The 15,797-nt window shown below is 37.3% G+C and overlaps 1 protein-coding gene across 1 annotated transcript in view; it reads left to right on the top strand.

Annotated features, from left to right (window-relative positions):
- The window catches only part of SLC25A22 (solute carrier family 25 member 22), a 66,206-nt gene that overhangs the window by 14,923 nt on the left and 35,486 nt on the right, over window positions 1-15,797 (top strand). Inside the window, exons 2-3 of the mRNA XM_081313179.1 lie at window positions 11,827-11,940; window positions 15,073-15,198. Of these exons, the coding sequence (XP_081169305.1) occupies window positions 11,921-11,940; window positions 15,073-15,198 (146 nt within the window). The 5' untranslated portion in view covers window positions 11,827-11,920. The remainder of the gene's footprint in view (window positions 1-11,826; window positions 11,941-15,072; window positions 15,199-15,797) is intronic.

Raw genomic sequence — 15,797 nt, forward strand, 5'->3', positions numbered from 1 at the left:
GTCATGGACAGGTTATCTAAAATGTCATTCCAGTAAACAACTTATTTAGATGTGGGGCCCTGTTGAGCCATGATATAGACGATAATATAGCATTGGAGAGACAGGAAAGCCCAGGTTTGCCTATCCTACGGCCAGGTTTCCATATCTACCTAATCCTGATGTATATATGCCACATTTTAGCTACCTATACCCTAAGTACAGCTCTTGTTATCTTAAAAATGGCCAGGTAAATAACTACTGGAGACTAATGAACAGTAAATATATACTTAGCTTTTTAAAGAATAACCAGGACAGTCTTTTTTCATTACAGCTTTCTTCTCACAGAGTTATTTGCTCATCAGGTTACTTCCTGTAGGATGGCATTCCTCAAATTGCTATAATTTTGAATATCTTCTAGGTCTAGGAACAAATGTGTATATTTATTTTCCCTTTATTAGCCTACAATGTAGTCTCCATTCAGTTGACCTGCCACCTGATGACTTCATGGACATGTGCAAATGGCAGCAAAACTAAAATGGTTTGCTGTTAACTTCTTCTAAGAAACCAACATTGCATTATTTTTTTAAAAAGAGAGTAATTAAAGGAAGATATTTCCTTAATGTAGTTAAGTGCTTGTTTGGGCCATTTGGCAGATGTATTGGGTAATGTAAAATTAGAAAACCTGTGAGCCGAAACTGATTTATAAAATGATTGTATTGTTTTATCAGTAGCTCTAATGTTGGGGTGTCAAACTGCCAGCCCGCAGGGGGGTTTCATCATACTGAAGCTGCGCCCACTCCATTGCCGTCAATGCAAAAAGAGTCGCAATATGTCGCAACACGTCATGTGATGTGGTGAGTTTGACACCCGTGCTCTAATGGAACTGCGGGTCTTACATTTTAGAAACTCTCAAACATGCTAGGCAGATCGTGCAATTGTTTGAGACAGAGGTTGCTAGGCAGCTAGAGAAATGGATTTATATGGTTAGTCAATCAGAAAGACTTTTTCACGGGCATACAGTACAGACAAGTAGCAGGAGGATTGGGGATTGAAAGCACAGATTCGTATCCTGGTCAGGCTCCAATGAGATAAAATCTACGCAGATACAGAGAGAACAAAGCTAAGAGATGAGAGAATTGTCTTGATGTCTTTATCTTATGGAACCTATACATGTAGAACAGCACATGCATATGCCTGTTCCTTGCAAGGATTCCTGATTGTTCAGAATTCCTGTATTGCTCACAGATTTCACAATAAGCACATTTGTTTTCTCTGAAAGTAGGCAAAAGCTGTTTCAATAATTCTTTAATACAATATTCGGTTTGCTTGAAAATTAGTGTAATGATTTCTAGCATTTGTAGAAATACTAATACTAACATTTCCTGTAACTGGTCCAGTGAAAGTTACTTGTCCTTCCTATCTGTGGGTTTAATCAGATTTGTATATAGATAATAATGTTGGTGTAAACTGATTTTTCTTTTCCCCCCCTTTCAGTCCCCTTTCCCCCCCCCCAATGTTCTTTCCCAGGTTCAGGAGCCTGAGACCAGTTCCTGAGCTTCACTGGGACCAAATCCTTATAATATAGGTGACAGAGAACTCTGAATCTGGCTCTTTATGCTCTTTCTCATATTGTTGAGAATTTCATACTTTGAAGCACATAACCAGGCTATTAATAAATCTTTAACTATATTTAGTTGATAGTTAGATGATCTCTCTCTCTCTCTCTCTCTCTCTCTCTCTCTCTCTCTCTCTCTCTCTCTCACACACACACACACACACACACACACTCACACTAATTTTGTTTAGATGCTTACAATTGTAGAATCAGAGTTTAATTTGTTAAATCACCAGTTACCATGTGGACATACACTGTCCCACAACCTTCTGTTTTTACCACCATCCCTGTTCTTTACCAGTTGAAATCCTCCTGAATTGCACGTACCACCACATTGCAGACCTTTTTGTCTTCTCTGCTCCAGTGCACCTCCCTTTCATGATCTCTGACCCTTATGTTAAAGGAAATCAGGGAAAAAAGGCTGCTGCTGAATCAGCTAACTTGACTGATAAAGTCATCTCTTTGTCCTTTTTTGAAGATGGTTCAGTAATTTGTACGGAGAGTATATGGATGTTTTGGGCTTCATTAGTGGCTTCTAGGCCATAAAAGTGTGTGGTTTGATAAAATATTGCCTGAATCTTTTCCCTCAATTACAGAACTAAAATGGCAGCTTTATTACTCTTTTGGGCAGCAAGAGAAAAAGTGCTAGTTGTAGTACATTGGAGTAGCACCTATTTTACCATATTTCCTCCTTCAGAAATTTTGCTGTATTATAATAGAGACAGATGGCAACTGTTCTTCTTTCTAAATGTCTTAATGCTACAGTCTAGACAAAGTAGCCTCATCTATAACTTGGTTTCCTACTTCTCAAAATTACCCCAGCATTTTTGGCAAGTGTAAATCTGTATTGCTGGCAAACTCAATTTTGTTTTAATATTTTATAAGATTGTGTTGAAGGACTGGACTGTGAATAAGGAGCAGCTCTGACCAGCAAGTAGTCAGGTTAGGGAGAAGTCTGTTATTTTTTTAAGGAGCGGCTATGCAATTCTCTAGTAGATTCTTGCTTATGAGTTTGATTAATTATTGTTCCAAATGATAATAGAAGACATGAAGCAACATCTCTGTCCATTTATCACATTCCTGACAATTGGAACAATTACCGTAATCGGTGGAATGACTTGGTTCCAGAAATGGTGGATGCTCCCAAGAGGTTTTTAAGAAGAGATTGGACAATCATTTGTCTGAAATGGTACAGAGTTTCCTGCTTGAGCAGGGGGTTGGTCTAGACCATGGGTAGGCAACCTTGGCTCTTTTATGACTAGTGGACTTCAACTCCCAGAATTCCTGAGCCAACATGGCTCAGCTTGGAAATCTCTCCCTTTCCCCTCAGCATGGCTGGTTCAGGAATTCTGGGAGTTGAAGTCCACGAGTCATAAAAGAGCCAAGGTTGCCTACCCATGGTCTAGAGTCTAGACTCTAGAAGACCTCCAAGGTCTCTTCCAATTCTGTTATTCTGTTGTAATATTCCCCAGATATTGAACAGAATGTTTAAGTAAGGAATTGTTAAATTAATTCTGGGTAATTTTAACCTTGCCTTCTAAAGTCAGAGGTGGCTCAAAAATTCATGACCACAATAAAAATACCTTTCTCCCAGGTGTTTATAAGCCTGATCTGGCCACACATTGACCTGGCTTTTATTTTGGAACACATGTGAGTTGATCTGCTGCTGAAATATGTTTCTATTCTATTGCCTTGGATCTGCGTATGCTGGAAAGCTATCATTTTATGACCAAGCTTCCTTTTGTAGAGATGCTTATGGAGAATGTGGTAAGGCAACAGTTACAGAGAATCTTGGAAAAAGTAAATCGTCTAGACACATAAAAGTCAGGATTCAGGCCTGGGGATAAAACTTAAACTGTATTGGTTGCCCTCCGGGATGAGTTTTGGCAGCATTTGGATGAAAGGATGGTGGGCATTTTCATTTTGCTACACATCTTAGTGGCTTTTGATACTGTTGATCACAATATAGTTCCGGACTGCCTGCAAGATTAGGAGTCACTGAAACACAGTGGTTCTACTCCTTCCTGTGTAGATAGGTCCAGGTCAATGGTCACAGAGGAGCAATGTCAGCCCTTCAGATGTTCCATCACGTAGTACTCCAAAGTTAGGGTTTCTGACTATCTTGTTTTTATCCTACATCAGGGATCCCCAATCTGTGGGCTGCAGCCCCCTACCAGGCCGCAGCCTATTTGCAACTGGGCCATGTGAGTGGTAGGCTGGCGCACGCATATGAACACACAGCCCAACTCACACAAGCAGATATAAGTCTACTATCTGATCTGTTTTTCTTGTTGATGAATGTTTGAGAGGTAGGAGACAGAAAAAGAAGTTTGCCTTGGAGTGCTGTAGTTAACATTGCTGTCTGGTGTTTGCATTCTTTAAAAATAGTTTTTAATAGAAAATTCACACATATATAAAGATACAAATACAGTACTTTTTAAAAGAAAAGTTCCTAACAGTTTCAGAGAAGGATAGCCATATTTTGCTATACTGGTCCATATAGAGTCAGCAATTCATTCATATATCTCAGGTAACATTTGGTCGTTAATCCATTGAATAACTGAGGTCATAAATGTATATTTTTGAAAGACAAATCTATTGGCAATAAGAACTGTTGCAGAGAAGGGTCCACTTTTCCTGTCCAGCCATCAGTTTCCATATAGGCTGTGAAGATCTGGGGGGAAAAATCAGATTAAAAAAAATCAGCAAAAGTCATCAGAGAGCCAGTTTGGATTAGTGGTTAAGGCACTAGACCAGTGTTTTTCAACCACTGTTCCGCGGCACACTAGTGTGCCGCGAGATGTTGCCTGGTGTGCCGTGGGAAAAATTGAAAAGTAATTATAAAATACTTTCTTTGTGTTTATTTGATTCCTATTCAAGAGAATTACTTTATATATAGTCAATATAGGCACAGAGTTAAATTTTTTAACATTTTCTAATGGTGGAGTGCCTCGTGATTTTTTTCATGAAACAAGTGTGCCTTTGCCCAAAAAAGGTTGAAAAACACTGCACTAGACTAGAAAGCTGGAGACCATGAGTTCAAGTCCTGCCTTGGTCACGAAAGTCAGTTGGGTGACACTGGACCAATCACTCTTTCTCAGCCCACCGGGTTGTTGTGCAGAAAATAGGAGGAGTGTGTGCTGTTGGTCACCTTGAGTTATTTGTAAAAGTAATATAGGTGGAACACAAAGAAATAAATTAAAATGGGAGAGCTGTATCGGTGAATTTATATAACGACGTATTCCCAGAATAGAATGAATTTAGGATGCCACAAATGAATGAAGTATTTTGTAGTTCATAAATATGTAAAGGTTTCCCCTGTTCGGTTGAGTCCAATTCTAGGGGGCAGTGCTCATCTCTGTTTCTTAATGGAGGGAGCTAGCATCGTCCAAAGACGCTTCCGTGGTCATGTGGCCAGCGTGACTATATGCCGTGGTGCTGCTACCTTCCCACCAAAGTGGTACTTATTTAGCTACTTGCATTTTCATGTTTTCAAAGTGCTAGCTTGTCAGGATCCGGGGCAAAGATGGGAGCTTACCCCATCACACGGTGTTTATAACTATATACAAATTACCAAATGTATTCTTTTGGCTTCTACTTTTAGGAAGGCTATTTCATTCTATTTTGTATACTCTGATCTGATATTAATTCTCTAGATTTAAGCAGCAGCAAGTCGTGTTCAACCTTAGCAAAACCAGTATTTTCTGGCTTTCTAAGAAAACAGCAGAGAATGGATCTGATATTTCTGAAAACATTATTTGGCAGTCACCCATTCAAATGCCAACTAGACATTGGTCAGGTGCTGCCATCTGCTGAGGTAAACTCCCCTTCAGCGTACTGTAAAAAGAGAGGGTGTTTGCCTGATTTCAGAATTATTAAAGGTTGGACTGACCAGATCTAGAAAAGAGATCTTGAACTTGGCAATTTGTTTCAGTTTTTCAAAGATCTTCAGTATTTGCACCCAAAGCATTTCCAGCGGGATTTCCAAATGAATGCTGTAACAAAATGGACTATGTTTCTTTGATAAAGTACTATCCTTTTTATAATAAAAGCGGGCCAAAGGTTAATCACTCCCCACTAATATGTTATCTCAGAAAGTTCTGCATGCAGATTTTCCTGCTCTGTGAAGGTTGAAGAATGTGAAGGAGCTCCTTTGTAGAACTGATAGGTAGGAAAAGGGAGTATGTGAGAACAGAAGAGAGCAACAATCCTAACAAATAAGAATGTCGGAATGCAGCTATGGATTCTTGAGTTATGGAGTTGCAATTCCTTTCTGACTGATATTAGGAGACAGTTAAGGACATCTACAGAGAGGTGGGATGATTGGGATAAATATATGGGAAAGTGGGATTACGTCTTAAGATCACGGATGTGCATGATTTTTTTGCATCAAAAGCAGCAGAGCTAATTGGTTGTGTGAAAAGAAGGAACAATGCAAGGAATAGGAGCTGAGCTGAAAGTAAGCCAAGATATTATTTCTCTCTGACCTCTCTTTTCTTTTTCTGATAACTCTACTTTTGACCTACTTTTTCTCTTATTTTTCTCAGTATCGTCTACTTTCTCTCCCAAGGAGAAGGATGGATAGTGAAAGGGAGCTGTTAGCTGCAGGGATTCCTGCAGAGGACAGTTGAAATGAGGCTTTAGGACATGTATTCTAGCTCAAAAGAGCCAAGATGCTGAACATGAACTAGAGAAAAAGGATTTGCCCAGTGAAGTTTGTCTAAACCAGATTGAGCTTGGAATGTAGTGATCTCTGATTGCAATGCTGTAAAAAGAGCACAAAATACCTCTAGTCCATTGTGAATTAAAATGTGCAGTAGAGTTAATACCACAGGAGCTTAATTGGACAATTCACTGGATTAAAACTTATAAATGGACTAGTTTGAGATAAATTTAGCTGTCATCATGGATCTCTTCTGGGATATTGCCAGTGCCTCCTAGAAGACAAAGAGTTTTATAGTTGAATCACAACAAGGGAAGTTATTGTCAAAAGGTTTTTCTTCCTGAGGACATGGGTAGCAGAAGTTCAGCAGAGGAAACTAACTAATCCTGATATTTTAATACTGGAAAAAGTAACTTTTCAAATGTTTATACTGTATATGAGTACAATTTAGATTTATTTACTAATTTGTTCAATATATTTCTTTGCTGCAACAATCAAAGTCACTCTAGGCCGCTTAAAATACAATATCAAACATACCCAATTTAAAATAAGATAAAATAAAAATACCCCCGCACTACAAGTAAATTCAAATACCTGTTTTATTTTATTGTTGTTTTTACTAGTTTTTTGGGCAATAATTTTATTCATATTTTGGGAATGAGCATAATTGTTTTCAAAGACCTTTCCCCAGCCTTCAATAAAGAAATTCAAATCTGGAATAATTTTGAAGTCATCTTAATGTCAGCAAAGTACTAAAATGCATATAAGTAAATTTAATGTTTGGTAGTTATATTACAAATGAGGTTATTTGCGTTTGGCTCAAACTTATAAGGAAGTTTCTGTTACAAATGTAGTTATTTGTGTTTGGCTCAAATTTGTATGGAAGGTTAATACTACTGAGAAAAAATTCAGATGGATATCCAGAAGCATGTTCAAGAAAGATTGCTTATGAATAAGGTGATTGTCCTCAAAAATGATAGGAAAGCAACCGTCTAAGTACTATTGCTGCATAGGATATGGGATACTTTACAAAGAACAATTGTGATTGGCCTCTTCCTGAAATATTTGCAATATAAGAACTGTCAACTAAACAGTTTGCCACTGTGGATGAAAATTTGGGACATTGCATATAGATCTTTATTAGGTTACCGCTTTGTAATGTTCAAGGGCCAGGAGGCAAATTTGTAATGTTGAGAACATATTATGCATATCTTTGCAAAACATCTGCCATTCATGAATCACTCATTTTTCAGAAAGCAAATTGAGATTATTCTTTCTTTAAACTTAATATTGCTACATTGGCTGGGAGGTAGGCTCATTTTTACAAAGACCCTGAGCAGCAACTGTCTATCATTTTATTTTCTAAAAATGCTTCTGGTCACATGGGGAATAAAGTAATTGTGGCTGATGCATTACTTTAGGAGGATAAAGGCTGTGACTTGCTATCTCCTAATTTAAGATGTGATTCTAGACAGCCTGACAGCAGCCGTTGACCCATGTCATGAATAACAGTAAGTATCTTAACCATAGTTCATTGGACAAGCTGCAGCTGCCTGGCCTCACAGGATGCCCTAGGCTCCGGAGCCGCATGCGGCTCTTTCAGCCGTCTCCTGCGGCTCCCAGTCTTCTGCTATGTGCAGTCCAAAAAAAAATAAAAGTGGGACTAAAAAAGTTCAACCAGTCAATTCAAATATGCAGGGTAGGTGCATATCTCGCCTTGGCTCCACTCTTCAGTCAAACCCTGTTCTGCACATGTGTGCATGTACGTGCATGCGCACACATTTTTTGCAGCTCCCAGTTTATCCTTTTGTGAGGGAACTGGTTCCGAGTGGCTCTTTCACTGTTTCAGGTTGCTGACCCCTGCCCTAGGCCCAAAATGTGGCAAGAAACTCTATAGCAATAGTGCTGCAACTCTTGTGACTTTTTGCAGAACTTATGAAGACCCTCTTCTTATCATCAACCACAAACAATGGTCAACATTCTCTTTTAAAATGTATTGCAGTAACTTTGAACTTCCTCACAGCTGTGAAAGGGAACAAAGTGATTCATTCCAAAGGTGTGATTGTGAAGAGGCTCAAAGAGAAAGGATGGCTTGCTTTAGCAAAGCAAACAGCTGGTTGCTGCTGTACCTTCCGGATTTGCAGCTCTTTGTGAATTTTTCTGAGAATAAATGAGAGGATCTGAATCATCAGATGGGAACTGGTGGTTGAGTTGTGGAACTGAGAAACAAAATATGCAAAAAATGGTGCATATTGTTCAGATTCCGCCTTGGAAATGCTGGCTTTTAATTCATTGTCTCTGCCTGTCCATGAACTGAAACACTCATAACATCAGTTGTAACTTCTAATGGACTCTAAAAACATGCATAGATTTTGTTAAAGGAATGAACGTACCTGTTCCTTATTGGTGAAGAATGCAGTTGTGCTATACGGGAAATATTTGAATACTTGTATGTCACGTCGCCTTTCTGTTCTGTGGACAGAGTTATTGCCAAAAGAGTAAATCCTCGGGTTAAGTTTATAGTTGGCTAATTTTCCAGATAACAATCATCCCCAGCCCAATTACTGTATGTGTGTGAATGCAAGAGTGCAATAGAGCTCTCTCTAGTAGGACCTATCTTAAGAGTGAATCACTGATTGCTTCATAGCTGCCACAGTTGAATATTCAAAGAGAGATTTTTGCAATAAGTTATACATAAACTGAGTGGTGGTTCATTTCGTCATCACTTGCTGCCCTTTTAGTACATTGTTTTCAAGGCTGAATTCTTCAGTTTTGCCCTGTTCTTTATGTATGCCATGCTTCTATTATCATTTATTAGCTAAAGGCTAAATTATAATGGATATGGATGGATATATACAGGTAGTCCTCAGCTTAACAACCATTCAAAATTTTGATGGCACCGGAAAAGTGACGACTGAGCTTCACACACAAAACCATTACAGTATCCAATGGTCACATGATCAAAATTCAGACGCTTGTCAACTGACATGTATTTACAGTGGGCATTCTGATTCACACAATCAACATTTGTGACTTTCCCAGGGGATTCTGACAAGCATTGGGGGGAAGCTTGATTCACTTAACGACCATATGATTCACTTGACTACAGCAAAAATATCATAAACGTGGACATGACTCAGTTGACATCTGCATCACCTGGTGACAGATGTTCCAGTCTCAATTGTGATCATAAGTTAGGGACTGTGTAAGTAATATACAGTAGTGGCCAAAATTGTGGAAACCTTTTGGGAAAAGTGTATTTTTGAGGTTTGATGGCTAATAAGATCACTTTTTTGGGGGAGTAGTAACATAAAATTATATATCAATGGAAAGATAATTTAATCAAGAATGTAATTGCAACAAAGTTTGTTCAATTATCTGTACTGTATTCTATGAAAAGTTATAGCCAAATAATCAGAAAAAGGAAGCACAACTTGCTTAGGTTGATATCAGGTAGCTTTCCTTCATGTGATTGTAGCCAATGAGTGTTTAGAGAGCCAATCAGGTGTCATCTTGTTTTGGCAATGAGCCAGTCAGATCACAGTAGGATTCAGTTATTGATGTCCTGTATTGAAGCTGAGAGGAGGACATTTGTCAGTGTGTTATGTGATCGCTATCAAGTTGGTTGGGTTTTTTTGTGTTCTTTCATTTAGTGAGCTTGTAAAACGTAATAAAATTAAAGTAATGGTGCAAAGAATTGACTGGTTGCCCAGAAAGTGATGTAAAATAGTATTATTAAGTGAACAAGGCTACAGTTCTAAAGAAATTAGAAGAAAAAATGGTGGAAACTTAACCAAAGGTGGCATTTCTACTGTACACTTTTCCCAAAAGGTTTCTACAATTTTGGCCACTACAGTAATAAAAATAACTTGGTGGAGAACAAGCATGCTGTGGTGGTTAAAAAGCTGGACAAGGAGCAAGAGAACCCAGGTTCTTGTCTTTCCTTAGCCACAAAAGCCAACGGATGACCTTGGGCCAGTCACTGTCTCTCAGCTGCCAAGCAATTTCACACTATAAAACTATACAATAAACTGGTGAAGAACAAAACCCTCATTGCATCATGTATGGATAGGTTTGCTGTGAGAACTAGGGAAGCACAGTGGAAATGAACAAACCTTGCAGTGAAGCAGGACAAACAGTAAGTAAGTAAATTAATCATTCGATGAGATCACTTGATAGTTCTGGTGAATATGTGAACTGTTCTGTTGATACATTTTGTGATGTTCCGGTATCTTGTGATGCACTATGTTTCTTTTGCAACATGCTGGATTTAAAATAGCTGTTCACTTTTATGTGTGAATTTCCTGATGCTGTTATTAAAAACAATTGCATATATGGAACTAATCAAACAAAACAAATCACAATCACGAGTAATTTTATGGTTGTTTAAAAAGCATAAGGATTGCTGCAAAAATAAGTCTTGAGCACCCCTTTGGACTAAGAACTTACAAAACTGCATTTTCGTTACTGCCTTTTGGAAAATGTAATTCCCAGGTTTCCTGTTCTGATTTCAGTATGTTTAAAGAGAATAATTAAATTCTCCTCCCCACCCCCACCCCCGCAATAGCTCACCATTAGTCCCTGAGGAATTTCTAGCACCTTGTGGGAATGTTGCACTTCTTGCCTACTATGGTATATAATCTTGGAGAATGCTGCAAGGTGGTTTAATGTATTGTTAAGGTATTCACTCTGAGCAGAGAATAATTTATAGCCGGTCTATTAATATAGCCCAGTTGTTAAATATAAATAAACTATAATCATTGTCATTTTTAGCTATAACGCTCTTTTAAAAAAAAATAACTTGAATTATTTGGATTTTGAGAAGTGCTAAACTTGTATTTATGTGAAATAGACCTGGAAATCCAGCCAGTTCTGCCTTAACTATCAGTTATTTTTCTGGATTTGCATAAGAATGTTGCTGTTTCTTTTGCTGCATAGTTACTTGATGGGAAATTCACCTCTCTTTATTTTCCTTGTATCCTTTGCAACAATTTTCGGCAGGCAGCCTCACTTCTCTTGTGATTCTTTCCACAGTCTGCACATTTGGCAAATGCCTTAGTGCCATATGGGGGGTGGGTGGAGAGGGTTTAGCTGTCATCCCTTCAACTGCGCTTGTTGACTTGCTTCAGTACATAGCAGGAAGAGCTTGAAATGATCTTTCCGGGAATACACTGAAAAATGAATGTACTTAATTTCTATTCCGAATGAAATAGCTCCATTTGGTAAATATCTCAAATATCTAAACAATATTTCTCACAAGTTAAGGTTAGCAATACGAAAGGAAATGGCTTGCTTGGGTCTTTCATATGGATTGCAAAATTAATGGTCAGATGTAACACAGGTAATGTGCCTAAAATATAAAAATAATGTTTGAGGGTACATTTCATTTTACCATTTGTGGCCAACTGGAATAAAATGCATATTTTCTTCATTCTAGCCATTTTTTGCATGAAATTTCATCAGATCTCTCTTGGAAATATGTGGGAAATTTATCAAAGCATTCTTATCGTATACAAAGTTAACAGTGACTAGAAGTAATAATGTTGATGTTATTTCCATCTTTTTCTAGACAACCATCGGCAGAATTAAGTGATTGTAACCCAAAGGTTTGGAAGACTCTTAGAAGACTAAGTCTTGTTTCTACAAGATCAGAACTGAATTAAATGGCTGATAAACAGATTAGGTAAGAGCTTTTTTCTGTTCCTCTCTCAGCTATTCTCTCCAACTTTTTCCTTTGTGTTGTTACCACACAGTTCATTTTCTGTATCCCTAACTCCAAAATATATCTTCCTTTTGCCTTTATTTCTGTTTTCCCTAATCTGTCTTCTACATGTGTTGGACCACAGCCCCATCATCTCCAGCTAATGTAACCTTTGGAAAATTGGATGGAGATGGTGACTTGTACTTCAGTAGTCCCTAATGAGAAAGCAGAATTTGGGGTAGGTTACTTTGATCCTCCCTTTGTTACCCTTAATGTGTTTCGGTTGGGAGAGGATAAAGAGAAATTAGGGGCTAATTCAAACAGTAAGACATTCATGAGTTAACATGCATTCCATGGTAGAACAGAACTTCTACTCCCCTGTGGACAAATACATGTTTGAAAGCATATCCTCTCTATAGAAATCAAGTTGTAAGGTTTCAGATTATCATTGTAAATGAATAAATGTTGGATAAAAATCCAGAGGGCAGTTTGTCTTTTCTTAATATTCGTCTCTTCTCTCAAATTCATTTCTGATCTTTATAAACCTGTCTAGAAGGGTGTAGTGAAAGGGGGTCATTGGGATTGTTAAGAGTTAAGAGAATTGCTAATGGTGTATATCGTAGTGCTCTTATCCTTGTGTGCCTTTGGGCACTTCCTTAAGATTGGCTTATATCAAAATGGTAGAAACAGAAACCAAAAGGAAAAGAAAGAAAATAACATTTATAGGATATCATATCGGTATCAATATTAATGGTGGTATTTTGGATGTACAGGAATATATCAGTGAAATATGAAATTAATATGTCTACTATTATTTAATAGCTGGAACACTAAAGTGAATAATGGGCCAGAACACAGTGGTAATTGATTGGTTGGAGAGTGTGGGCTCTTGCATGAGGCAATCTACATTATGATTGGTTGCTGGGTGTGAGGAGAGAGTTTCCCTTTTTTCCTGCCTTTTTCTTCTGTGTGCTCTGTATACTGTTCTGTGATTTACCTAACAATTTACCTCATGATGTAGTGATGTGCCTGAGTATCTTATCTACTGTAAATATAGATGTTAAATATATTTATTTACATAAAACTATAAGTTTGTAACAGCATCATTGACTTCATTTGGACACCTGCTGTGCAATTCCTTGACACATACATAGCCAGGTAATAAGATAATTAGTTTCCCCAATTCTGGTTAATTGGAATTTTATTCCCAACTGACTATAATTTGGAGAGTTGTTTGAACACATGTAGAAAGCATCATTTTGAGGAAATTCAATCTTAAATGATAATGATAGATGATATTTGCAAGGTTATCTAGATGATATAAGAAGATTAAAATGAAGGAAAACTCTAGAGCGTGCAAGATGAAGAGGCATTTTTTATGTGTATCAGAAATATTGATAGTCCAAACCCTTGTATATAGAGAGGTTCATTTAGTGTACTGGCACCTTATTTGTTTGGATAATTTTTAGAAAAAATGTAGAATATAAAGATTCTCTACATAGAACTATAGATTAAATACAGAATTGCAGACTGGTCATAAACAAATCTTAAACAGTTCCTATGTTTGATTCAAGCACCAAGTGTTCAAAATGAAACCAGTCTTTGATTTCTTTTCATTTTAAATTTAAGCTCTTGTCTGTATTTTGCGTTTCTACATATAGGCAGCTGGACCCAACTGATAATGCTGCAAATAGAGTAGAATCTAAAAAGATTAACAGCTCTACACTGTTTGCAGGAATATTTTCTAATCAGCTTTATAAAATTAAGCAACAGAATGGATTCATGCCAGAGTATATACTCTGAGATGTTTTTCTAATCTTCTAAATTTCCAAGGTGACCCAAGATAGTTTAGAATCTAAACTTTAGAATCTAAACTTTAGATGATATAGTGGCTGATCTGGAGAAAACATCATATTTTATGAAGCCCACATTTGACCTCTAAACTCCTACATATTTTGTCTTGTCTTACAACTCCTCATGATAACCTCCAACTGTCTGTCTTTTGAAAATCCTCAGAGTTCTTTAACCAACTGACTGAATTTGCTCTCTTGTTTCCTTCTGTCCTTTCCTATCCAGTAAACATTCTTTGTATGGGCTGAATAGAATATGCTACACTAACTGAGGCTGGTATCTTTTAGAAATTGGCCTTCTAATCTTGGCCATTCTATTTGAAAGTCAAGTCAATAATGCTGTTAAAATAAGGAGAGCCAGAGTTCCATACAGTTCTTATACAGTTGGAGATCTTGTAAGGATTCTATAAATCCTTTTTTTTCCAGTTAAGTGTGATAAACGTGAGATTCCTGTAGATTTGAGGGTTACAAGCTTGTCTGAGAATTAACTCTCATTGAACTCAATGAGATGACTTAGGTGTAAGCTCATCATTCAAAGCATCTAACAATCCTGGTGAGGTAGCCATATCATTAGTAGAAAGTTAAGCTTGACTGAAGGAAATTCTTACTGTTTGGAAATGAAAAAAAATGGGAGTTTTATAATCTTTTAGATGGGTTTATAGATTACACTAAGCTGTAGTGTGATTTGTCGGGTTTGACTTAACATATAGCCATTGTGGGTTGGAAACTGTAAAATTTGGGGAACAGCATTTTAGGTACCTAGCCAAATTTGACTTATTAAACTAAAATTAAGCAAAAGAAAATCACTGTAGTACAGTAAAGGAACCTACTGTTATCTAAATTCTTAACCCCTCTGGTATTGTGGAAATAAATATGAGATCCAAGCTTTACATACCATTCAGAAATGTTATAAAAAAGATTTCTGAAAAACAAAGTTAGAGGAAATAACTACACATACACAGAACAGAAAATGTGCTTGAATGAACAGGGATAGGGTTTGATAAGTTCCGAAAGAGTTATGTTTTTTGTAACATGGTTGGTTTTGTGTCAAGTGATAAACTGAAGTATCACAACCTGCCAAGAGTAGGTTCCCCCCTTCATCAGTTATAGCCCTGATTCAGTGGTCTCCAGTCTATGAAACTTGCTGTGAAAAAATCAAAATCTTTAAGATGCTGCAGCCTGACATTTCTCTACATTTCTCTTGCCTTTTTTGGCTGGGTTGCTATTCTCTTGGGAATGAACCCCTATGCTCTTTTTCTTACAGTGTACCTGCCAAGCTGATCAATGGAGGCATAGCTGGGCTCATTGGGGTCACCTGTGTGTTTCCTATTGACTTGGCAAAAACACGTTTACAGAACCAGCAGAATGGCCACAGGATGTACACCAGTATGTAAGTACCCCACAGATTTAAAGAAAAAAGAAAACATTCATTCATTCTTATTTTTTAATCAGTTGTTCCTGTGTGCGAACTGCTTATATTTGTCTGCACAAAAATCCTGTGGAGCTGTTTACTGAGATTCCCTAGGCCACATATTTTTAGTGGAACTTCGATCTTAAGATAATTCATCAATACTGCATCACAGTTTTGATTAACTGAGTTTTTTTTAGAGCTATTGTAATAGTTTTAATAATCTTAAGAGTTGGGTGCCTGTGAGAGATATTTCTGCATCACTGCTCAGAGAGATTTAACCCATTGGGTAGGTATAATAAATTTAAATAAGTAATAAAATAATTATGGAAATGGTCATTCTAGCTATTGAATACAGCACCTGCTTTGTGCTAAAATCCATATTAAAGCTTCAGTGACACATAAGCAAATCTGTCATTCACCATTGGAACACTTGTGAATGTACATGCAGTAAGAGAGAAATTTGTTTATTTGCTTATATACTAAATTGTTATCCCACCTTTATTAAATAATTGAAGACAACAAACAGATATAATATTCTATCCTCCTCATATTTTCTCCAGAACAATAACCCTGTGAAA

The sequence above is a fragment of the Vipera berus genome (genome assembly GCF_964194415.1).
Source record: "Vipera berus genome assembly, chromosome: 1".
NCBI classification, from domain to species: domain Eukaryota; kingdom Metazoa; phylum Chordata; class Lepidosauria; order Squamata; family Viperidae; genus Vipera; species Vipera berus.